The sequence below is a fragment of the Ilyonectria robusta genome (genome assembly GCF_021365365.1).
Source record: "Ilyonectria robusta strain PMI_751 chromosome Unknown BGZ61scaffold_69, whole genome shotgun sequence".
NCBI classification, from domain to species: domain Eukaryota; kingdom Fungi; phylum Ascomycota; class Sordariomycetes; order Hypocreales; family Nectriaceae; genus Ilyonectria; species Ilyonectria robusta.
In genome coordinates this window covers 13,847-39,146 of record NW_025764503.1, presented here as the reverse complement: position 1 = coordinate 39,146, position 25,300 = coordinate 13,847, and the positions used below count along the sequence as shown (strand labels likewise).

Here is a 25,300-nt window from a genome sequence, read left to right as displayed (position 1 = left end):
TTCTAGGCTGAACCACCCCAGGCTCCCAGAGCGAGTGTTTTGCGTAGAAGTCCCCTCCAATGATGCAATTCGCTGGCGGGGTAGGGTCGGGCAGTAGCTGTGTAGCTTCGCTAATAGGCGTCATGGGGTGGGTCAGTATACGTTAATAATTGACTTTCCGTTGACGTCCACCAGAGAAAATCCCGGGCATCCCATGGCCGCTTCTGTAGCGCTCTGAGCCCACCCCTCTTGCGTATGTAGGTTATCGTGCGTGGTCGGTCATCCATGTTGTTTCTCTGTCAGTGCTGGCCGTGTTGTGGCTTGCAGGGGCGTCCTTGCATGGCCGATGGGCGAAGACAGCAGGACTCAGCGGTGAAGAAAAGAATACTACGGAGAAGACGCGTTTCTGATGATGCTAAGGAAGTTTGGCCTCGAATCTATTGGTTGGCCAGAAACACCGAGCAACACCAGAGTCAGCGCCGCGAAGCATGGCACGATGAGCTTTCTCCATTCTGCGAGTATCTAACGAAGGAAATAAGTATACCATGAACCAAACATATGCATCCCAAAACCACAAGACGACGCAGTAGCTTTTCTTGCTGAAGTATCGAGCTATACTAGGCTATAACCGTCAAATGCTTGCCTTTTCGTCCATTCGGTTCGTTTCGACATCGCCTGGATGCCCTTCCCTCGGGGCTCGAAATGAGATCGGCTCGGCTGGCAAAGCTTCCACCAGGTCCTGGGAGCGAGGACCATTCTAACATGTTTGAATCGAGCTAGTCCCTGGCTGTGGGCCACCGGGTGTCATTAAGTGAGCAGTACTCTCGCGAGATACCTTTTCGGCGTACTAAGAGGTAAAAGTCCGCGTCATACTTGTCACTGATATCATCGCAGCATTCCATAAGCCTCTCACAAGCCTTCTTGAAGTTCTCATTGCTTCGCTCGCGTTTTTGGGCGAGTCGATCTGTTATGGTTGGGATAAGTCAGATAGATGCCCTAGTGACCGACCAACCCACCTTTCGACCACCTGCCCCCACCAAAATAGGCGAAATTGCTACTTTTTAAAACTACTAACGTATATGATAAGTGAGTGAGCCAAATAAGTAAGTGAGCCACAAATCCCAACCTTCAAAATTAAAATTTCAATAAAAAAGTAATAACACCTTAAATTAATTAAAACTAATTGCTATACTCTTCTCTAGAAGTCTCAATAACAGCCTGACAGGTCCTTATATTATGACCGGCCTTTCTATAAGTTCCACAGCGCCTTTTCCTTGGTATCGCCGACCTCCCTCAACTACTACTTTTCGACGATTCAGCCTGTACCTGCGTATTAATATCTATTTAATTAATTGCTTCTCTTTCTTCCTCTACAGTTATCTTCCCTCTATTCTGCAGGCGGGTTCTTTTTGCTCTGTACTGCTTACTAAGAGTCTTATTTATCTATTAAAGGATCTGGTTCTTAGACTTTAATAATACTATTTAATATATTATTACTTTTATTCCCTTAGAAAATAACTTAAGCGCCTTAAGAATAGATACTAGAGAGCTGCTCTGATACCTTCTTACTTATCTTTTAAGGTATTCAGACTGCAAACTAGCCTTAAATACTATTTTCGGGGTCTTTAAGACCTAAGGGTTAGGGAGGCCGATCTCCTCTATAGCTGGTGTTAGAGTCTGTAGCTGTATATTAAGCTTTAATATAATATTTTCTGGGTTTAAGGGAATAAGTCCGGCTCCTTAAAAACCTCCTTTAATATTACTTCTTATTATAGTAGCTATATAGGCAGTATAAAAGGCTAGGAAGAACTCAGTCTTTATAATATAAGTTATAGAGTATCTGATTAATTACTTAATTTCTTAACTATAGGCTATTTTAAGTAGCCTAAAGTACCTGATATTAAGAAGCTGGAGTAAATAAGATAAATAAGACAGTATATAAAGTATAATAATATTTTTTTTTATAATATTTCTTAAAGTTAATAGAATAGTAATTTTTATATCTATTAAGCATTAAAAGATAATAGTAACCAGTTAATTAATTCTTTATATATTAGTTAAAGTACTTAAGCTACTTAAAATCTATCTTATTATTAATCCAGCTATTTTAAGTTATTATAATAGCCTAATTACTTAGGAGGTTACTTTTCTAATACTAGCTAGTAAGATAATATTAGCCTGTAACTATAATAAATAGCTAGATTACCTAGCTTTCTATATTAATTACCTAAATAACTATAACTTATTTCCAGTTTCCAGGTTATATTAATTTCAGGTTTCTATACCTATTTATATTTATAATAACTATTCTACTTATAATTATATCTATTATAAAGTCAGTCTTATTAAAGTTATAGATATCAGCTAGATTAATATTATATTTTGCAATTATATTCTTTATAAGCTGGAATTAATTATAAATAATAGTTAGATCTTTATATTTAGCTCTTTAATAGTTATATTTATAAAAAAATATAACTTATCTTAAGATTTAGTTATTACATAATAAAGTTAGAAGCCCAGTACTTGCCGATAGATAATATATTACAGTCGGCAAGCAGTCAGTTAGCTATTTCTTTAATATTATACAGTTATACGGGAAATCCTCGCAAATTCAGGTCGAGGATGAACTGAACAATAATCTGCTCCTCTAAATTGGATAGCTTGCGCAATTTGGGGATAGTATCGCGTTGAGACAGTATGCCTTTCTGCCGGCGACGTAAGGTAGTACGATCTACATTATAGATCTCTGCGGCGCTCCGGATACTTAATTTTGGGTTATTTTGAAGGGCTTGAAGAGCAAGAAGGATATTTCCCTCTTTATTTGATCGAGATATCTTTGGTTGTTGAGAATCAATTGATTAATTGAAAAGATGAGAGATTGAGAGATTTTTGGCTCACTTGCTTGTTTGGCTTACTCACTTATTATGTATGTTATAGTTAATTATAGAAAAATATATTAAATCTTTTATAAAGAGTCGCGCTATTCAGATAACCCCTTATTGCTAATCATATAACCTGTCACGTGAAATCCAGTAATTTCTTCTCTCCTTCCTTTCCTTTTCTTCTACATACCAAAAATTCTATGACAGCAAGAGGTGACCAAGAATCACGCAAAAAGTCTCTTAGCCTAGGTCCAAAGACCTCACCACAATCTCACCTCGTGGGGACGATTGAATGACCGGCATGAAGGTATCGCCGGATGGCGTTGGTGTTGCTGAGAGCCTCAAGCTAGCCCGGGTTCCCCTTCCGCGTCTTCCTCGTGTTCCTCTTCCCCTTGTATTTGTAGCTGTTCGTGAACGAGTTGATGACGGCGTTGAAGCCCGTGATGTGGGTAAATCCGCCTCAATCTCGGCTTGTGTACGGTTTCGACGGATACTCGGATTCAGCTGCCGTGTATTATAGCAGCTTTGGCTCTGCCTCGTAGCAGTTGAAGCAGTTGATGAGACCGTTGACGATGGTGTCGATGAACGTGTTGATGATGATGATGATGATCTTGTGGTCTCGCTGGTATACAGAGACCCAAGATTCAACGGAACAGCAGTCTTTTGGTTCATTGTAGCTCGGGGTCGACCGCGAAGGTTCTGAGCAACATAGGGATCTCGGATTCGGAGGAGTGGTTCTTCGAAGTCCTAGGCAGTAGAAGTTAGCATATTTCACATATAAATACGCAGTTTTCTCACTAGAGGCTTCTCAAGCCACTAGCGGGGATGAATATCATCCTTCTGGATGCTCTCTCAAGCCTCAAGCCGCTCCAGGATACGATGAGCACATGGGAGTGCAAATTGCTGTGTAAAGCTGCCTGTACAGGCAGAAAGATGCTTCGGGCGTGGATTTTTCTCTGTGAAATATGCCGCTATCGCGAGACGGGCTTGGTGAGCCATTAAGTCAACTGCAACATACGAGACTTGCGTGTTGATATCACGAAGCCATTCTCGATGCATAAACCTAAGTTGAATACGCATATTCATCTCTGCAGTGCGTTGAATATAGTCTCGCTTCTTTTTCTCAAGCATCGTCTCAAGGGCCTGGTGAAGAGCTAGAAGATCTCCTGTGCCGGTAACTAGAAATGACTTTACATCCCTGTGCGCAGTTTCAGTAGGGCTATTAAACCTTTGGCCAAAGTTGCGATAGCTATCGATGAACACTTCGCCCACTGAAACCGCCACGCCATATATTCCTTGGAGATATAACTGAGGATGTGATGCTGAAGAGGATATATATCATTAAGCTTCTTCCACTGGGCTTCAAAGTCAGCCTCAGCAGGAGCATACACAACTCGTTTCCAGGCTTCAAACATCCCTTGGCGACTGTGCGGGTTATCTTCAGGTGAGGCTGGCTGCAATACCAAGAGGGCGGGTTCTTGTTCTCGTGAATTGTTAAGGGATGATGAGGCTACGTTGGCAGCTTTAGGTGTATCGTCGGGTTCAGAATCATCGTCTTCGAGGTCATCGGGGTCATCAGTATTCCATCGTGATCTAATCTTTCCTCTGACATTAGCGTTAATATGCCGTATACAGAGTTGCTGTTGAGCAGAGGGAAAAACTAGGTTGAGAGTATTTTTGAGTGCTTTTTCTTTATCCGTGATAACCACAGATGGAGCTGGAAGATGAAGATCTCGTCTGCAAGCATCAAGTTGTTGACAAAGCCAGAGATAGGCATCATCTTTCTTGTTATTAATGAGGCCGAAGGCGAAATTTGCAACAGACTTCTGATCAGAAACACCGTCACTTAAAAGAAGGGCATTTTGAAGCGGTTAGTTTTGTATGTGTTATCGAGACCTAGGACCTCAGGGAAACGCTTCCACTGCGCCTCACACCAAGGATAAGTCCAGAAGATTCCTTGAATGCGATTTTCATCGTCATCTTCATATTTAATGAAATGCTGTAGACCATGTGATCGAAGGATTGAAATCCAGGCTTGAGTTGCTGTCATCCCACCAAGAGACTGAGTGCGGAGACGTTGTCGGTCATTGTATATATCTTTCTGCTTGAAATAACTTGGTGATGATGATGAAAGACGAAGGATTTCGCTCATTTCTCGCGCAGGAAGAGATTTCAGCTGCACAAGTGACTTTGCGAGGGCTTGTTGTGCTGGAGTTCTCCGCCGAAGGATAGCATGAGCAGACGGGTCGTGAGAGGCAGGATGATTATGACACCCTTTAGCCTCATAGACCCATAAAAAGTTCGTATTTGTATTGCATTTTGCTGTAATCTTGAACGGGCAGTTGATTTTTTTGCTTGTTGGCTGTCGAATACCCGTAGATCGAGACTCCTGCGTTGCAGGCTGACGGTCACACGCCAGCGTAACGTAGTTCAATCGAGGGATGCCATCAGGGCCTTGCTTCTTTGCAGAAGTCTTTGTAACAAAGACGGCCTAGAAAGCTCCCGTGATCGCCTGTGCTCCGACCATCTGTGCCTTGTCCAACCAAGCTGCTTCTCTGACACCGCACGAGTGCGTCCAACGCTGGACGCATACTCCATGGTGGGAGCCACTGTCGCCACGAACAACCGTCTCGCCGTCCGCAGTGACAGCATCTTCAGTCTTCTCAGACACATGGCGGCCGAGAGCCCCTTTGCGGAAGCTCTAGCTATGTCTTCCTTGTACCGTAGTTTTGCATCCATGACCACTCCCAGGATCTTGGCGCTCGACTTCGGCTTGACTACTTTTCCTTTGATTATGAACGGTATGTCGCTAGTACGCGCGGCATTTCGCGTAAAATGCACGATGGCCGTTTTGCCTCCTTCGAATGTCGCGCCGCTCCGTCTTTCCCAGTCCAGTGCTTCGTCTATAATTGATTGGATGCCTGCTCGGTTCTCCTCTGCTGTTGGTCCCACCACCCAGGCCGAGTAGTCGTCCGCGAATATTTCAGGCAAGTGCAGACGCGTGATGTCGAGTAAATATGCTTTCCACTTATTACTAAGAGCACAATGGGCCAATGGCGACACTAAAGCAACAGCCTACTCAGCAACCCAGACCGACCCAGACCGACCGACTGGTCCGGTCTGTCAGTCTGCGGTCTGACAGACGGACTCAGACGGTCTGTCAGACGGTCTGTCTGTTAGCCACACTGCGCTTGAAATCAGCTCATCAATAGCATCAGCACAGGATCTGGTCAGTGAATGGCTATTACAAGAGTGAAAGAACTCTTGGGGCATGGACGATAAAGAAGGTAGGACATCGGCCTTTGAGCATCAACCCTTTCCGTGTGCGGGTTCTCAGTAGATGAATAAAGGAAGATGAATTAATAACCCTATATCAAATTCTGTAATCTCAGAACTTGCCTTTATGTTCACATCAAGCTGTGTCAGTGTGCATTTTGCGCGCCTGGGACAGTCTCCTGGCTACAGAACTTTCAAGGTATAATGAGTATCAAATATCACGCACTACAGGCGGAAATTGATCGCTGTACGTTGGGATAGTATGTTACCGAGGCTCTTCACTTCTTTGCATATGTAACCAGTGTTGGCAATCGTGGCATGATTCCGTAAACCAGTTTGATCGTAGATTTGATCGTTGCTGTCGTGCCCTCGTCTCATGCGATATTCATAGCCCATCCAATCGCATCCCGCCGTACTTAGGATCTTCGACGGTTAGGCGTGAACTCGAGCGCATCCAGTGTTTTCGCCGCTTGCGCCACCACGGCCGCTGTCACTGCTATTGTAGAAGAGAGCCAAGCCATCCTCAACACCAAGATCCAGGTCTTCCGCAAATTCTGCAAAGCATTCGATCAAGTCGCGAACAGTTTAAGACCGGCCACGCGCTCCTCTTCGCATAAGACATCGCCCGCGATTTCACAGAAAGATCTGCTATCCTCACGGGCGCCGAACCCCCTCGGCAACCTGCCCAAAGGCGATCGTACGCCGCCGCACTCCAAGGACCCGATGCCCTCCAGCCCAGGGAAGAGGAGGCGAAGGAGGCTGCTGGTTGAGGGAGGCGCTGTGGCCTTCATCACCACGATGCTGGGAGGAGGAAGAGGGACGATATTGAGAAGCAGAGTCGAAGATCTTGGTTCGGGTAACGCCCGATCGGCTGTCCACCAGATCGAGAGCGGCGACCAAGCCAGTGTAACCAATGCCCATCTCCCTCTCAATCTTCTCACTGCCCAGACCCCACTGGAACATGAAGGCGCTCATGCAGAGGCTCTCTCAAGTCTTGCCGAGAGCATCAATCATCTTCTCGATATCATCGCCGCCAAAGATCCTGCCCCAGCCGCGGCGCATGCGGCGCATGGCGCCCTTGCACTTATTTTCAAGGAACCTGCCGAGCATCTAGTCGAGGAGCTGGAAGTCAGCCTGGGCGACGCGGAACTTCTCGCTCAGCTCCGAGATGACATCGGAGGGGAAGGACTGGTTCGTGCGAATGCATTCTACGAGGCCAGCTTCAATGGAGAAGAGGATCTCGCAATTGTGGAGGAAATCGTGAGCAAGAACGTCGAGACCGTGGGGCTGCTTGGAAATGGTGCTGAGATACTCGAGGATGCGGATCGAGACACAGTCACCAACAGAGGTGGCCTTGTAGCAGAGCTCTAGGCACGAAGCCTAAGCCTTGGTAGAACTGGATATAATAGCGCTCCACTTAGTTCGTGGCGGAGGGTTTTGGTGAAGGCTGTGGGCAGGGGATCTCTGGACGGGGTGGGTGAGAGAGATGGGAGTTATAGGCAGCATCGGGGTACTGGGACCGGAGTGGAGACCAAGGGCTTTTTTGGAAACCAGGGGCAAGGACTCCCGAGTCTGAGAGAGAGGGCTTCGATAAAGGAGTATCCCTTGTCTACTTTCTCTGTTCCCACTATCAGGTAATGTCATGCTAGGAGGCGAGAGAACAGCTTAGAGAGAAGTGGACGAGGTTCCCTCTTTAGAGCAACTGCAAATGCGGGACGCAGCGAACTTTATAGCGCCCCAAGAGACCGGCCCAGCTCGTTCCAGCTCCCTACCTCTCGCCCTTCCTCCGTGCTGTGCAGCGGCTGGGTGTGGACATCCCGACTCCTTCGTCGTACCTGGCTTGGGGGGGAGCTTGCTGGCGTGGAGTCTGGACGACGGCATCGTCGCGCTTTGGCGTGCTGTGGAGATGTCGTCTCCTTGGATACTGTTGAAAGGACCAGGCATATATACTACATTTACACTACCATCAGTGTGGGTACCCATTACTTTTGCAGATTGTATCTCAACAGATACTACGGATCTGCCGGGGCGCTAAATATACCACCAGTAGTTTATACAGCTGTTTAGTCCCAAGATCAGGAACCGACTTTGGCTCCAAGGATCGCCCGCTAGCGGCCAAGACGTGCCAGGCAATCCCATCTCGACATGACGTTATGATAAGGCATAAGATATGCGCATAAACTCGACGCGAGGCCAACTGATGGCACCGTCGTATAGATATTAACGCATCCCCACTAGTGGCCACTCCCGTCACTACCTCAGGGTCCGAGCCAAAGGACATGGCTACCGTCTACGGCGTAGGGCAAGCGACTTTTTGGGACGGGACCCGAAGAAGACGGAGGAGGGTCGGTCAGAGAGCTTTTTGGGAGGCTATTAGAAGGCCATTTGGAAAGGCCCCTTGGTCCGTGTCTCGTGTGTCTCCAAATCGTTACGGAATCTGTACTATGTCGGGAGATGGAAGGTGTAGATGGAGTGTAAAGCAAGCAAGCTTTGGCAAATAACGATGCAGCCAAAACGCTAAAACTGGGACTGCCCTGAGTAAGACAAGCAAACAAGCAAGCAGCAAGACAAGTGTTGGGCTCACGCGCCAAGAGAGGAACCCAAGAAAAGAGGCGTTGTTGAGGAGGAGACATAGCTGAGATGCTGTCTCTTGCTATCGAACGAGAGGCGTCAGCAAACCTAATTAATCGACCGGCCCAGATCTTGCATCCCAGCCAGCCGGTAGTGGATGTGGATGGGGAAGCCGATGAGTCGAGGTCCGCAAAATAGAGAACAGAGACGGCTCAGATGGGCCTCGGGGACTTGGGACTACACTACTGTCCAGTACTAAGGAGGGTACTGCGGAATTCAAATATACTCCTTTTGGATACCTGGGAGGCTGGGGAATTCGAATACCCTCTTCGATAGCTTGGAGAGTTTGGAATATGAACACACTCTTTTCCAGTGAGCTTAATTCACCGCAAACATCATTGCATATTTGGTTGAGAGGACCAGGGTTTAGTTGTCTGGGTAGGGGCCAAATAAACTGTTGGGGCCAGTTGTATCGCTTGATCCAATCAGAACATAATAGGACCACAAAACCTCCGGTTTCCCCGCTCCTAGCGGCCCACTGCGAGAAGCCATGATTCCACATCAGTCTTAAGTTCCTGTTGGTGGACCAGGGTGTCACAGGCCTGTTCAAGCGGCATCCCAATTCACACCTAAAATGTAAGGCAACTAGCGACACAGCCGATCTCTCCCGAGACGGCCTGACCGCCGCTTTAGCTAGAAACAACACAATCATCACATTCTCATGCAATCCAAAGGGGCATAGCTTTCAACAGTTCCTTTTCCCATAAGGTCATTACACTAACTACATTGATGAAATTTATAATGTCGGGATACGGGTTCCCAGCATCATGATGTCAGAGCTGCAAGCATTGCAAATATTGTCCCATTTATGCAGCGTGTTGTTGTTGTTGATTAATTATCGTCATGAAGACATCTACTTGAGATTTCTACAGAATCCCCTAGGGGCAAGATGACGTGCTAGGCTGGTGTCAACAGCTAAAGAAACCTAAGTACAGTAACCCGGGGCCGGAGTTACAGGCACTACTGGCCTGCAGCTCGGACCTACAGTCCTAGACTGCAATCCTTCTTCCTCTTCCATCTAGCAATTAAGCAGCCCTATTTGACCTATTATTTCGAGCCCGATATCCATCAGCGGATTGTCAGGGCGGGTGTCGGCATACCTATATTTATTAACCAGCTTGAAATTCTTCAGTATTCCTATTCCTGCCTGCCGGCATTCAAAACCTCCAGAAATCGAGATCCGTATAATAGGAAAGACTGCAGATGGGAAAACCTCGCGGGAGCTCTTAGAGGGAAAAACCACTGCAGCTAGCATCCATTGATCAGGGCCATCAAGCCAGAACCCTGATGCCTATAAGTAGCCCGATTCTGTGACTTCTTGTAGACCTGGATTAACAGCCGAGGTCCGTAGATCAAGGCATCTAAGACCCAGAGGTCATAGTAGCCTAGGCCCGTAGGCCGAGGCAGGTGCTAAGACGCGGTGGCCTTATGCACCTACGTGCCGAGACGCAGAGGTCAGGGCAGCTTAGGCCCGGAGGCCTAAGCAGGTGCCGAGCACAAAGGCCAAGGCAGCTCAGGCCCGAAGGCCTAAGCAGGTACTAAGACGTAGTGGCCTTATATACCTAAGTTCCGAGTCGTAGAGATCAGGGCAAAGGTCGACGCCCACCTAGATTGAAGCTGGTGTCGTGATTGCTCCGGGCGGCTGCAATAGCTATACTTGCTGCGAGGTCTGAACCAGCATTACAGCATGTATAGGAGCCACAGCGGTGTCGTTTGGCCCCCGCAAGCCGTGCTGTGACCCTGCTGCTATCTTAGCTGCCCAGCTGGTCAGGGTAGCAGGCCTCGATCATAGCCGGAGCCCTTGGGCTGTGGCCGTGGCTGCTGCGTAAAGGAAGTCAACCCTCTTAATCCTTCCTTTATTGCAGTGTTAGTGCCCGATGGGCGCCAGCTGCTGCAGCAGCCAAATTTGGTGGGCCTGCAAAATTTTCCACGCTAGTGCTAACAGCCGCTAGTCAGGAAGAATTTTTACAGGAGAGAGTTGAAGGTTGATTCCGATGTGGAAGTGCTCTGGATTAGGAAAATCAGCAGCAAGTTACTTATATTCTTCCAGTATGTTAAGCAGCAACTTATAGCCAAGCACTACATCCTAGATATTGCTATAGAAGCCAGTCCAGCCTTATCTACGCCTGCAGATATATCTATTACCCTTAAATATCTTTACTACAGTCTCAAAAAACAGTCAGAATAGCCTCTAAATGGTAAAGAACTTCCCAGTCTTTATCCGTTAGCTGATTCTTGTCTCGGAGGATACGTGGTGTTTTGCCAACTTGGCTTGTGTTACTTGGCCAGTCTTTTTAGACCGATTTTCGTCCTCCCATTGCGCCTTATACTTAATCAGTAGGAGTTCGATAGAGGTTTTTAACCGTAGAGCCTTGCGGATCATATAGAGTTGTGAGAGCCAATACGTGTCGTTATCGATAATTAGCTTCAGTGGTTTCTTGGATTGGAGTTTAAGCGTGGTGGCGTGATTAATTTCGTCCTGTTAGATATACCGAATTAGTATCAGACGAATAGGATTTAGCAAAACCGCTTACCCTCTGGACCTCCTTGAATAAGTAAATCAGCCTATAGCTAATATGCATATCAACTACGATATTGTATAACTTGCTAACTAGTTCTTTTTTGCGCTATTGAGTATATTCAGTATCAGATAACGCTTCTGCGCCTAATAATTGCTGCTCGAATGCGTCGGCGTTTTTTCCAAACAAGAGCGCCTTGGCTGATATATTAATTATGTGGCCAATATAGCATCCTTGGCGTAGTAGGCTATCGAACCCAAGTTCAGCACCAATAACCTCTATTACAGTATTATTATTTTCAGTATTATCGAGCGTGAAATAGCTAAACTTCTCTGGACTTACGCTAAGAGTATGTAGGACGTCGAGAACCTCCCCACCGATTGTTGAGCCGAAGTGACGATGAGCCTCTGGAACCCCAATTATGATTTTACATGGCCGATTCTTTTCATCTCTAAAAAAACAAGCAATTCCGTACAGGGCAAGCTTATTTCGAGACGTCCAGCTATCAAATGAGATATAAAGCGCTCCAGGGGAGTTCCTCAGCACCTCGATAATCTTCTGCTTGTGGCGGTTATACTCTTAAATGATCTTATATCGGACAGCCCTGGCACTCAAGTTGGCGTGTTGGATCGAAACGGAGGGACTCAAATAGTCGAAGATTTCTCGGAGGATGGGGTTCTCGGCGAAGGAAAGGACTGGTTGCTACTGACGATTAAGTCGCCCACCCTAGTTATGGCCCACCCCTGGCTTTGGTCCGCCCCACAAACGCGCTCCGCCGCACGCGTCAGATCCGCGCTACCACCTACGATAAATTGTTAAAAATCGAATTTTTCTCCAATTGACTTACTTTCTTTTGTATTTTCTTCTCCGTGTTCGAAATGCCTGAATATACTGAGCAGGACCTACAAAACGCCATCGTGGACGTCAGGAATGGGGTTGCCGTCAGGACCGCTGCCACACGCCATGGAGTACCAAGAGGGACACTTCGTGCCCGCCTTAATGGTGCCCAACCTCAACATACGGCACACGACGACTAATAGCGGCTCACGGCCAATCAGGAAGAATATCTTAAGTAATGGATTTTGCAGCAGGTGGCCCTCGGTTACGCGCTAATATACGCACAAGTGCGAGTAATTGCTAGCAGCGTGCTTAAATAATAAGGTGACTATAAGCCCCTAGGGAGGAAATGGTCTAGTTACTTCGTGGAGCGCTATTTAGCTGTTAAGATAAAGTTAGGCCGTCGAACTGACTGAAAATGTATAAATGCGGCTACTCCGGATAATATCAGGTACTTGTTTAATCTATATGAGACTGTAAGCTGGATCCCTCCCCGGCGGAGGTATAATGCCGACGAGGGCGGTATTATAGAGGGCCAAGGCATTAACGGGCTTGTTATTGGCTCCTTGCAGAAGAACCCTAACGCGGTACCAGTCAAAACAATAAATACCCGGACTTAGACGTCTATTGTGAAGTGTATCTTGGCGCTCGGGGTTGCTTTAAACCCCCTGGTTATCTTTAAGGCTAAAAGTATCCAAGAACAATGGTTTAAGAAGGATTTTCTAGCTAAGTATCCTGGCTGGTATGTTACCTTTTCGGAAAATGGGTGGATAAGTAATAATATTGCTGTTGAGTGGCTAGGGAAGGTGTTTTTACCCCAAATACAACCTGAGAATCCAGCTGATAGTTGCCTACTTATCGTCGACGGTTACAGCAGTTATACCTCGGATGAATTTATGACTATGTATTACCTAAATAATATTTACTTATTTTTTTTCCCTGCTTATACTTTCTATGTCCTCCAGCTCTTAGATCTCGGCTGCTTTTCCAGTTTAAAAACGGCCTATTATAGGCTAGTTAGCGAGTATATAGCTTTGATAGATATGATAAAGGTTGGAAAGGCAAACTTTCTCGAATTTTATATAAAAGCTTGAGAAATTAGTCTTTAAAAGGAAAACATTTAATCTGGGTGGAAGGCGACAGGCTTATACCCTAAAAACGTAGCTAAATCTCTAAATTCTCGATGGGTTGTGGTAGCTAAACGGCCAGTAATATTACTACGTATCACCTCGGATATTTTAATACTAAAACGCGGCGGCGACGTTGTAAAGCTATTTGCCGAGAAGAGCAGCTCTCCTACTTTATGACTGTCTATTCGAAAAGCCGCTGCGGCGTTAGATAAGGTTGCAATAGAGGTTATACTAAGGGACCGTGAGATCGAACGCTTGCAAGTGCAACTCGCCCAGGCAAAACCGGCTAAACGTCGTAAAATCGTCTAAGATCCGAACGAGCGCTTTGCAAGTCTTGCGCAGATACTTGCGCAAGCTAATCGAGAGCCTTAATAATGTGTTCGGAAGGCAAGAAATACGGTACAAGAGGTTATTATCGTGGAGGGGGAGAGTAGCTCTGAGTCGGAAGAGGAGCCGGCACTGGCTCGACGGTCGGCACGCAATCGGCGGCCAACAAAACGCTATATGGAGCGAGATTCAAGTGCAGACGAAGAAAGCGACTAAAGAGCGCCAAATGCGATTTTCCTTGTATTTTTACCATTTAATTTGACTTTGTTGCGACCTAGTTACGTCGATGTACCAGTTGTGCGATGTAGGCTAAATAGAGCGGGCCAAAGCCAGGGGTGGGCCAAAACTAGGGTGGGGGACTTAACTCGACTAGCATACGCTGAAAGTGTTGCTTATCAAAGCGTGAGATGAAGCTATTCGCGATATTCTGTTCTGTAGGCTTGTTGGCGTCCAGTTTCAAAACAGAGGCAATAGTCGGCTGGATCGATTTCAGTGCGCCTTCGGATTTCAGCTGTGCTGTGCTCTTTTTCTCTCCCTCTGGTGCTGGTGTTTTGTGCTCACGCCATAGATGATTTGCCGCGTTCTGGAGACCTGAAGAGGTAAAACTCGTGATAATGGGACGATTTCCGAGGATACAGTCCTTGCAAGCCCATTTGCGTAAGCCATGACGTTGAATATCATAGCCAAAGTCCCACAGCCAAGAGCTAGTATCACGAGCGCGTTCTGACCAAGTCCAGCCTCTGAAATGGCAAAAAAGACGGTCTTCGAGCTGCTGCTGTTGGCCTGGCTGGGCTGGCTGGTTGGCTGACCGTCAAAAAACTATTTTGCAAAAACAACAGCAGGAAATCTTAGAAAACGCGCTCAATAGGGGCAGTTTCTCGTATCACGTTATAAGATTACCTATGGGGATGATCGACCTTGGCTAACTTGAGTCCAGGTACCTCGATTTAATAGGCAATTAATATCCCACTATAGCTACCTAAATACACCTAAATCCACTCCATTACATCCACCTTCAGGTCCGAATGTAGTGGATTATTACGTAAGCTGAGCGCCGGCAAAGTGGATGTAATAGAGATGGGCCACTTATATGTGGTCCACGTGGATATACAGTGTAGTTAGTCCGAGCCTTGACGGAACAGGTACTGGCCCAGACTTATATGACTTAATCTCTACCACCCTGTATCTCAAGCAAGGAAACGGATGTAACTTTGGTTTGATCAAATTTTGGCATCCCAGGCATATTCCAGATGGCTAATTTAGACAACTCTTACACTAGAGCGAATCAATTAGTCATTCGTACGACACATCTCCATATGACACTGCGGATTCTGCATCTTATACATGAGTCAATTTTGCGTGTCTCGGCCGTTTCCCGCGAAGATGATCGTCTTTGTATGGACCGAGTTTCCTCTTTTGCTTGACAGTCTGAGATATTATGGATCGGCACATGTCAAGTGGCTGGGGTGAATTCTCCAGGTCGGTGTGAGTGCAGTCGGCCGAGTAGGGAGACAAATAGGGTGTGTAGGGTGATGACTGATTTCTAGGAGCTTGGTCGTCTGCAATCGAAAGCATTGTCGCGCCAAACGGGCCGCCGTGCACATGAGAAGAGTCAGGAAGCGAGTTAATCTCACCACAAAGTAACCCTGTCGCCATTGCTTCTGAGTGGCAAGGCCTCTCGAGGTAGAGACTTGATCGTAGCCTGTGGATGTTGGAAATGGATTTTGGCCTTGTATGATGACTAATTTTGGGTAAGATATAATACCAACTAGGGAAGGGGGATCTGCTCACCCGTTGACCTGGGTACGCCAGACAGGCAGCGTTGACGAAATCGCAGTTCAGAATGTTCCAACTTCTTTGCGTGTACTTCAGTCTGAATGGATGATGTCCCATGTTGATGTAGATCTCCTGACTTAAGTGCTATGTGGTGGAGATGGAAGGTGGAAGTTCATGAAAGAGGCGTCAGGTTCGGAGGATGACAACAACTCTTTCGATCGTAGGTTAGGGTTCATGTTTATGATTCGATAGGCCCTACTTTACAACATTGTGTGAAGAAAGCTAGGTGTACAATAAGCAAACTGAACAAGACTGAGTGGGAATGAAAGGCGAGAGTTGGCAAAGTAATTTTTAGCCTAGGTCAAACGGCTCAGAAATCTTGCAGCTGATGTTGTCACATTTTGGGATCATCGTACGATGCCTGGAACAGCTTCCAGACCGGCTGCTAGGAATCCGGTCCGGACCGGGTCTCAGACCCCCGGCAGGTGGGTCCTCCGGTCTCAGACCTCCGGACCTCGGGCCCGGAGGCTGCCGGAGGCCGCCCTCATCTTCATCTATAAGACCGATCCCTAGCCCTTCGTTAGATAGGAAATCAAGAGCTTTCATCATCATCATCCTGATCCTATCCACTCAGTGTGACAGATGTTAGGGTCGCACTCGGTACGACAAAGGTATGATGACGATCGAATGACGATTCACTTGTAGCATTTGGTCGGGCCATTTGCTCCGAAGGCCGCCCCCTTGACTCACCTACTTGCTGTTTCCAGCCACTATTGACCGGACCCTGGTACTCCCCCGTTAAAAAAGCGATTCTACACAGGCATGTTTCCTTCTTGTTGAGATAGCTGATGCGAAAGAATGTTGACGCTTGCATGTATCTTATATATTGTATAGTAGGGAGGGTCCATTTCCCCAGTAAGTAAACCTTACCATATATCACAATAACGACGGCGGTTATAGCTGCGATATATAGGCCGCTATATTATATACTCTTGTGTCGTGTCCGAGACTGATTCTTAGTATTTATTAAACTATATTGTATTTTTAAATTTACAAATCGTCCTCCGAATATAATAGTCCGCGCCCGTACTGGTAAATATTAAGTATTAAATAGGGTTAACTAGTCACCCTGTACAGTTTCTTATGGCTTATTTAACATAGAAATACCCTTTCCAAGCTGGTTCTATAAATCAGCAGTTGAAGGAATGGTTGTTATGCGGGCCTATGTTATATATTTTGGAGAGGTTCCTTGCTTTGATTATTAATTCGCTGAGCTCCCGGAGGTAGCTCCAATCGAGCTGCAATGAGGTTGTCTGTATGATGGGGCACTATTTACCCAGAGCGTCCAACTACATAAAAACTAAATACGCAGCTGCATGGTGCTGTTCATATTCTGATGACTTATCTCACAGATTTGCGCCCTCCACGATACACTATGTTGAATACCTACTCTTAAAACCTCCACTCCTCCACAGCACCCAAACTCTCGTGTTATGGCCCCGTTCTCCGCCAGTTCCAGCTCCAGTGCGAACGCGCCTCATTCTATCAGCCATCGTGATTCCTATCTTTGGGGGCGGTTTCAAACACTTCAGTCGCAGGGGGCTTCAACAAAGCCATGTCGTCCGACCGCAGCATTTTGGGTCATCAATTTCACAGTAGCCACCAGCCTTCCGATGCTAGCGCGCTGCTCTTTGACACCTCTGGGTTACTGCAACCACTCGACTCTATCCTATTGACGGTCGCGTCCCGTTTTGGTAACCTGGACTCTCTTGTCGCAGGGCCAGAGCTCTCTAATCAATCTGTCTACCTTCCTCTGGCGAGTCAGGCCCACATCGCCCAGCCCATTGGCACTTTCCCTCCGCATCCCGTCCTGACACCTTTGACACCCCTTGAGCACCTATTCCATTCTTTTCTTTCAGTTCCCGCACAGGGCATGGGTTTCGGCACAAACCAGGGTAGTTAAACGATAGATAATTTCAACAATGTCGCAGATATCAATTCGCCCTTAGCCAATTCTCTCGATAGCTCAGCCACTTCTCTCGATAGCTCAGCCACTACTGAGTCCGCTTTACTGTCAGATCACTGCACCGATAATCCCCGTCTTATTGGCAAAGTCAGGAGGAGAAGCACCGCAACGTCTTCTTCCTGGAGAGGGCTTAAAACCAAGGCCGGCAAAGATCGCAAGCGCCTTCCACTGGCCTGCATCTCCTGCCGCCGCAAGAAGATCCGCTGTTCTGGAGAGAAGCCGATCTGCAAGCATTGTTCTCGATTGCGCATCCCCTGCCAATACAAGGTCAGTACTCGCAAGTCGGCCCAGAGACTGATTCTATAGCCGTAATGAGCGATCAAAGCGGACGGAAGAGCGGGATTTTTAAGTACTGAGGTAGAATAGAAAGCGGTTCCGTCCTTTATTGAAGACGTGGTCAAGTCAAGTCGACTAGTTTCAAGAAGAGCGGAGGTGATAGAGGATCTACGGCTCATTCCATATTCTTCGCTGCGGCGTGGATCTAATGGTAGACACCCGGGGAGCCAATAAATGAAATTTTTTCCGCCTAAGAGGATAAGCCTCATAGGCCAGAGACACGCTAGGCTATTTACAGTTCAAACGATTTGATACCATCACCTAATAAATACTAAGATATGTTAGTGTGTATAACCGACGCACCTGGGACAATCTGTGTAGGAGAGGTATCTCGCAATAGAAACCATCGTCCTAGCAACAGCCTAAAATTATATGCTTCCTGTATCTTCAACAACCACCTAATTTTATAGCTTGAATTCCCTATCTGGCTAATTTCCAATAAGAATATTTGTAACGTGGGAGACGTTAAGGTACGTGTTATCTTAGTGGCAAACCTAGCAGCATCAAGTTAAGAGATACCAGCCCCGCCACTACAAATGCGCGGTATGCGATGTACCCACTATCTAGTGCGTGTAGGGTAGGCTGGCTCTTGTAACGTCACCCTGAGCAAAGCGCTGATAGGAGTCTTAGATAGACCAATTTACAGCACCATTTCGTTGAACAAACCCAGGGCCAGCCCTTCACAGCCGGGATCCGTGCAATCTTGCGTAAGCAGAGATATATTCAGACACTCTCGTATCTTAAGTAGCCAATTTGCGGGCCATAACGGTCATCTCAATAATTTGCTTCTTTTGTGGGAATGGCCTCACTCGAGTCAGAAACCCATGTTCAGAAGGATCACATCTCTACAATACACTATGTAAGTGACAATTAATCACCTGCTATCCGGTCTTGGCTCGGAACAGCTTCCTTATCACTAACGGCCCATTGTCCTACTGCTCAACCCCCGCTTGGCAAGCGGAAAAAATATCCAAGAATCGCTGTTTGCTCACTCGATCATCAAATTCAATACGCAAGTAGCCTGGATGTTTACTGTCGGCCACGATTCTTCTCAGCCTGTCGACCAATTCAGTGGCTCCAACACGCTGATGAACGCCAACCATCAAATCTTCGGAAATAAGCTTGACAAGATCACCAAGTGCCGTCCCAGGTTGGCAATTTGGGTCTTCTCGAAGCTTTTCGAACGCCTTCAAGACCGTAGGATGTAGGAGATCTTTCGGATCTGGTAACTGATCCGACGACTGGTCTGGGGACTCATCCCGAGACTTCCCCGGCCTCTGTACGCGCCTGTAGAAGCTGCCGTCTCTTATTTCCGGTTCCACGGACTTCCTAGAGTTTCGAAATCGAAGCATAGCATCATGGGCGTATAAGAGCCAAACGATGTGTTCGAGAAACATGCAGCCCATTGACCACATATCATATCTGCGCGATCGCGGGTCTTTCACGTCAGGTTGTACTTCCGGCGCTTCGTATATCGGTGTTGTAGCCCTGGTGTCTGTTGGCTCATTTCTTATATTTATTACTTGCTGATAGAACTTTGAGACGCCGACATCCGCAATGACCAATATTCCAGGATCTTCAGCTCCCTCCTTAAAGTGCAGGACATTCTCTGGCTTGAGGTCTCCGTAGCGGCAGTTTTCCAAGTGTAAGGCTAAAAGCGCTTCGGAAATACCCAGCATCTGGTCTAGAGACTATAGAGTAAGCTTACGAGTTTGTTTACTATCCTCTCGTTTCTAAAAGTCTCCCAGGTTTCCACCCTCAGCCTATGGAAAGAGAATATAATAAAAGCGATCTCTTGAACAGGTCGCGATGATCTTGATGAGGTGCTTGTGGGTAAGAGACTGGATTTGTTGCAAATTCTCCTTCTCTTTCTTAAAGAGCTCCTCTGTTTTGAACTCTTTAACAGCAACTGGAAGAGCGGATCCGTCCGCCTTAGGCCATTAGCCTTGATCACCTCGTGGCTAGGATTAGTCAATACTTACCCCGAAGCCCTGGTGATGGGCTGGATGGACTGCTCCTTTGTACACGACGGCGAAGGGGCCCGAAGCCGCCTCGTAGCACTGAGTAAGTGGTAGAGCGCAGTGGGTGTCCATCTCGAAATGTCCACCGGGGATGTTAAAAAAGGGCGCCTGAACCATCCATTGCCTCTCATAGAAGTCCCTGGCTTGCACTTGGGAGGCAAAACACTTGAATTCTTTCGAATCTTTCCCATCCTTTTTGGATATCAAAACACTTTTAGGTTTAATATCTTCTTCAAGCGAAAGAGAAAGATGCTCATCTGTTAACCCATCTTGAATCATCGAGTGCATGGCATGAGGTTTCTCTATCAGCACGAGGATCGCAAATAACCTTTTGGCGTCTCGAGCAATCCTGTCAGCGAGACGAGGATGAAAGAGCCGAGTGTAGAGAGGCAACTGCGAGCAAATGTTCCGCTTGGTGAGTTTCTCGTTTAGACAGCTTAACGGCAGAAAGGTCGGCTGCCCAAGAGGGCCCTTGACTTCACAGTCACTTAATTCATCACTGAAAGTCATGGCGACAAGTATGCACTTGGCTGGAACTAATGCATGTGCTTCGTTTCAACGATTGAAGGAAAAATCGCGTGAGAGAGATGTTGGCAAAAGGAAGTTCATGCAGCATCAACGGTGCGCGACTTTTTGAGACGGGTCATGGCCAAGTACCTGAAATATGCGGCTCTTGGATCAATGGTTCAGCTTCAACCCAGCTGACGCCAGGCATCGACTGCGACGGCCATTTCCGGCCCGGTTGATAAGTGTACAGTACAACCTTAGGACGGGCTGGGGAGCAGGTAATTAGTGCTTGCATACCGTACCTTTCAAGGATACAGAAGGGCTGAGTCACAATTGCATCATTGCTTCTTGGTTTGTTCATCTGCATGTTGAAGGCTGCGCCCTGCCAGGGAATATCCCCATTTCAAGGCGCATGAAGGGGTGAAGTCGTTACCAATAGAAGCTAGAATGGTTCCCATCCTATTGAATCGTTGGTCAATATTGCGTCTCCTTGCATATGGCTCAGCCCTGGACTGATATGTAGGTGTTCACACCCTCAAAAAGTGATAAGCAGCCCTATTGGTCCATATATGTGATAATGCCTCACATCTGCATTGCTACCCCGCCCCCAACCTTGGCCGGGGTGGCATGACTGACTCCTAGGCTCCAATGCCCAGTCACTTGACTTTGCCTTGTTTCCTCATAAAGTGTAGGCTGGGTTGCCTTATCGTTTGCCTTGGTGCCTGGTTATGGTCCTGATTCGATGGATGCCAGCTCCAACCAACAACCAATACCTCACCTCACGAAAAAGTCTCCCCACGACCCGACCTGCGAAGTGCGAACTATCTTGCCGTCAGGCACAAGGGGAATTACAAAGAACAGATGGGTCTCTGGAGAACGGAAAGGTACCCAGCATCGCCCGAAGGATTTGAAGCAAGGGTTCCCCCTTCTCTTTGAAACTACTTGACTCTGTCGTAGGCAGTCCTTTTCAAACATCAGCACGAATAGAACCCAGCCACCACCCAACGAGGCCGTGCCTTGCCGCAACGATTTTGTATGTTGTATTTTCTCAATTCAACTCTCAAGTCGGTCCTTTGTTTCGGCAAAATTTCAGAATCTGAAGACTTTGAATCCCCACTGGAGTCACTGGACAGCCTGAGAAACGAGATCGAGGAGTCGCTTGTGCGAAGTGCTTTCGACAATCGATCAACATTTCTCCCCCAGGGCGAAGTGCTTCGGTTAACAACTGAAGAGAGAATCAGAATGATCTTTCTACATGCTACGGACGATTTGGTCCTTTTTATCTGCACTGAGGCGAGACGAATTTTCTTGGCTGTTGTATTCAGCTCTAGGTGGTGTGACAAAACACTGTTCAAGATCGCAGAGCAGCTTCAAACACATAACATCACCGATATGCAATTGCCCATTGACGACCTTTCATCCAATGGGAGTTGCAAAGTACTCCAGAGGAAGCTGAAGTCTGGCTGTACACACGCGGCGGCTCTAAGTGCCTTCCATGAGTGGAAGGGGTTGGAGATGAAGCGTTTCTGCAGGATTCAGCAGCAGTTCAACTCACCAGTGTTCAAAAGGGGCGGAGTAGGGAAACATTTTCCCACAGGCTGTATTCTACCTTTCACAGAGGTCAAGTACAATGTGAAGCATGGCCACTTTAGCTCGGTCCATGAGGCCAAGCTTCGAGCGGATCACATAGATCACCCCAAGGTAAGAAACTCAAAAGACAACCGTTACTACATGCAGACACTAAAATAAATAGTATAATACCGAAGTTATTCGCGTTGCTATTAAGGAGCTCATATGTCCCCAAAACGAACCGAAGTTCAAGACTGAATCGGCGTGGGGGCGCGAGGTCAAAGCCCTGGACGGCATTAGCGATATTTGCCATCCGCACTTGATTGATCGCTTGGCTGCCTTTAAGCGCGACCAAAAGCATTTCATTCTATTCGAATGGGCGGATTCCGGCACTCTTAGAGACGTGTGGAACGATAATCCGAACATCCACCTGCAGCTGAATGGAAAACACATCGAGTGGTTTTTAAAGCAAATACTTGGCTTGGTCAGAGCCCTTTGTGAATTACATAAATCCAAACCTCCGAAGAAGCCGCCCATCACAGTGACTCACAAGTCAGAGGAAACCGGCAGGCAACAGAACGATGCTGGTATCCCCATCATTATTACCAACGCAGACGGTGACGACAGCAGTACCAAGTCTACAAACACTGCGCCACATTGGCGCCTTGGCGAACTCAAGCCCGACAACATTCTAGCATTTTCACAGTCAGAGAAAATCTGGCTCAGCACATTGAAGATTGCCGATCTCGGACTGGCTATGCAATATGAATATAAGACATTAAGCAGAGTAGAGTCCACTGGGACAACACATTCCACGTTGCACTAAGAGGCCCCTGAGGTCATCACACAACCTAACAAGCCAAGATCACAACGTTACGATATATAGTCTATAGGTTGTATCATCTTTGAGTCGTTAATTTGGCTTCTTTATAGCTATAATACCCTCAACACTTTCTTGAAGAAGTCTCCGGGGAACTCGAATCAAACTCTCTATTTCGCTACTCAGGGCCAACTTGGTGGAACGGCCCAGATTAGCCAACTTGTGAACAGTCTGATCAATCAGATGCTCGACAAGGACCCCGAGTGCAGCAAGTCTCTGCCGACTGCTATTAGAGATCTTGCCACGTTGGTTCGGGACAGACTACTGGTGGTTGCCTTGCCACCAAGATCTTCAAGCTCTTCCGAGGAGTCTAGCGCCCAGTACCGCGCCAAAGCGGGTGAATTGGAGAGTGAAATGCTCCGCATCTGGAAAAAGGCACGAAGCGAGGATGCTTATCTGTTCACTGGGACGGACCGATCTGGTGCTCCGACACCTACGACTCTTTCTTCGGTCTCTACCAGCCCAGCAAAGAGAAAAGACTCAACTAGAAGGGACTCTGGGGTTTATGTTGGGTTGTTGCCACAAAAGCGGGTTAGTTAGTTACGCTCGGAATGCTGCCCATCATTGAAGGACTCACAAAACCGCTAACGAGCACACGTTCAATATAGACATGGAATGTGCGTCCTATTGAAGACCTTGATGAAGGCCCAGAAGGGATAACTGACAAGTTGACGCGGCTTTGAAGACTGTAAGTTGAAATGATTACATAGAATACCGATGGAGTGCCTAATACAAGCCACAGTATGTAAGTCACATATAGGCAGTATATGATAAGGTACACGGCTGAAGGAAAGTTTCTGGAATCTCAGAGTGTAAGTTGTGACAGTTCGACGCATGGGGCAGTACAAGAATCGTTATTTTATTGACATTATGATATAGCACGTGAGTTCTGATGGCTCCAGAATCCAATATTTCTGAACTCTGGCTGACTGCAGGCATTTTTCTCGGCGTTAGGTGGTAGGTCCAATATCAATTTGACTCTTTCACCATTGCAAAAATGAATAGATAGCTAACGTCGCTCTCTCTGCAGCCGGTATGAGCCTCTGTATTCTGTTAGTTTTCAAGAAACTAAAATGAAACAGCTAGATGATAGTTGGGAGTTCTTGAGCGACAATCACTTTGCTCTGGATTTCTTTCGCCTCGACGGAGTTAACCCTTTACCCAACATGGCACAACCGAGATCAAAAAAATATGAACGATGTCGGCAGCTAAATTCTTGGATATCGAATCTTCCCATCAGCGATACCATCACTGGATTGGAGGAGCGGTCAACGACTTGCGACTGTTGTGACTTATTGCTTACCACCTGTACTCTTGGACCAGGCCAACAGATCTATCCTCAGTACGAAGAAGTTGAATTCCGCCGAGTCGGGTCAGGCGCCACTCGTGTCTTGTCGATTTGCGAAACCGGAAGTATGTGCAGTCAACCCAGGCCAGGGAGTTCATGCATCATAGGCTGATAGACACCCAGCCCATGAATCGGTTACCAGCAGTCCCTTTGGCGACATCCAAATAGGTTTCCCATTACTCCCCGAAATCGAGACCGCGACATATTTCGAACTTCTCCGCCAATGGTTACAGGACTGCGATAATCACCCCGGATGCTCCCATGAGAATACCACAACCGGTCCCCTGAGGAACCCAACCAGGCTAATCGATGTGGGCGAGATGGGGTCGACCAAGGTTCATCTCTCTGATACAAAACGTTGTGGGCTATCTCATCAGGGAGGTCTGAGATATATCGCATTGTCTCGCCCCTGGGGAGACGAAAAGTGTCACAATCACTTCTCAACAACCAGCAAGAACATTGACAATCGTTTAGGAGAGGGAATCGCCTTTGACGAGCTCCCGGCTACTTTCAAAGATGCAGTCAAGGTCACACGAGAACTCAAGGTACAATATCTTTGGATAGATTCCATCTGTATCATTCAGGGTGACGATGGCGACTTCAAAGACGAAGCAGAGCACATAGAGGAGGTCTTCAGCTTTGCGTACTGCGTGATTGCTGCGAGCCGCGCCGAGGGAACTTCATCAGGCTTCCTGGGGAAACGACGAAACAGGAAGTTTGTTGAGTTTTCGAAATCTTCGGGCACTACGTTTTACGTTTGCGAAGCTATTGATGACTTTCAGCGGGATGTGATAGACGGGGCATTGAATAAGCGAGGATGGGTGCTACAAGAGAGGGCTCTTGCCCGGCGTATGATCTATTTCACGGAGACTCAGACATACTGGGAATGTGGCGAGGGCATTCGCTGAGAAACACTTACCAAAATAAGAAAGTGGGACAGCATTCCTTTATCCTCATTATTGCCTGGCTGATATTGGACAGCAACAAAGCCGCATTTCTCAGCGACCCTGTTTCCCCAAAGGTTGCCACGAACTCTACGAAAGGTAGCCAGATCCGTCTTTACGAATCTCTTTACCGGCAGTACTCGACCCTTCAGTTCACCAAGGCATACGATAGACCAATTGCCATTGCCGGCTTAGAGCAGCGACTCATACGAGCATTTGGCAAACCTGGTGGTTTTGGCGTCTTTAATCGCTACTTTAGGAGAAGTCTTCTATAGCAGCAAGATATTGAAGCTATAAAAGACATCAAGT

At 47.1% G+C, this 25,300-nt stretch overlaps 4 protein-coding genes across 4 annotated transcripts; 3 read left to right on the top strand and 1 right to left on the bottom strand.

Annotated features, from left to right (window-relative positions):
• Positions 1 to 5,460: 5,460 nt before the first annotated feature.
• BGZ61DRAFT_541666 (uncharacterized protein) lies at positions 5,461 to 7,511 on the top strand (the record flags this gene model as incomplete). The annotated part of the gene is made up of 2 exons (XM_046255069.1): positions 5,461 to 5,665; positions 6,577 to 7,511. 2 exons carry the CDS (start codon positions 5,461 to 5,463, stop codon positions 7,509 to 7,511), a joined length of 1,140 nt encoding a protein of 379 aa, XP_046094033.1.
• Positions 7,512 to 16,975: 9,464 nt separating this feature from the next.
• BGZ61DRAFT_541665 (uncharacterized protein) lies at positions 16,976 to 17,323 on the top strand (the record flags this gene model as incomplete). The annotated part of the gene is made up of 1 exon (XM_046255068.1): positions 16,976 to 17,323. The coding sequence occupies one exon, from the start codon at positions 16,976 to 16,978 to the stop codon at positions 17,321 to 17,323; it is 348 nt and encodes a 115-aa protein (XP_046094032.1).
• A 1,331-nt stretch (positions 17,324 to 18,654) lies between these two features.
• Positions 18,655 to 20,253, bottom strand: BGZ61DRAFT_541664 (kinase-like domain-containing protein; the record flags this gene model as incomplete). The annotated part of the gene is made up of 3 exons (XM_046255067.1): positions 18,655 to 19,406; positions 19,524 to 19,653; positions 19,705 to 20,253. The coding sequence occupies 3 exons, from the start codon at positions 20,251 to 20,253 to the stop codon at positions 18,655 to 18,657; spliced, it is 1,431 nt and encodes a 476-aa protein (XP_046094031.1).
• Positions 20,254 to 20,983: 730 nt separating this feature from the next.
• On the top strand, positions 20,984 to 25,266 carry BGZ61DRAFT_594853 (heterokaryon incompatibility protein-domain-containing protein; the record flags this gene model as incomplete). The annotated part of the gene is made up of 6 exons (XM_046256871.1): positions 20,984 to 21,951; positions 22,004 to 22,524; positions 22,753 to 23,230; positions 24,031 to 24,112; positions 24,171 to 24,896; positions 24,980 to 25,266. Exons 1-6 carry the CDS (start codon positions 21,286 to 21,288, stop codon positions 25,264 to 25,266), a joined length of 2,760 nt encoding a protein of 919 aa, XP_046094030.1. The 5' UTR covers positions 20,984 to 21,285.
• Positions 25,267 to 25,300: the final 34 nt, after the last annotated feature.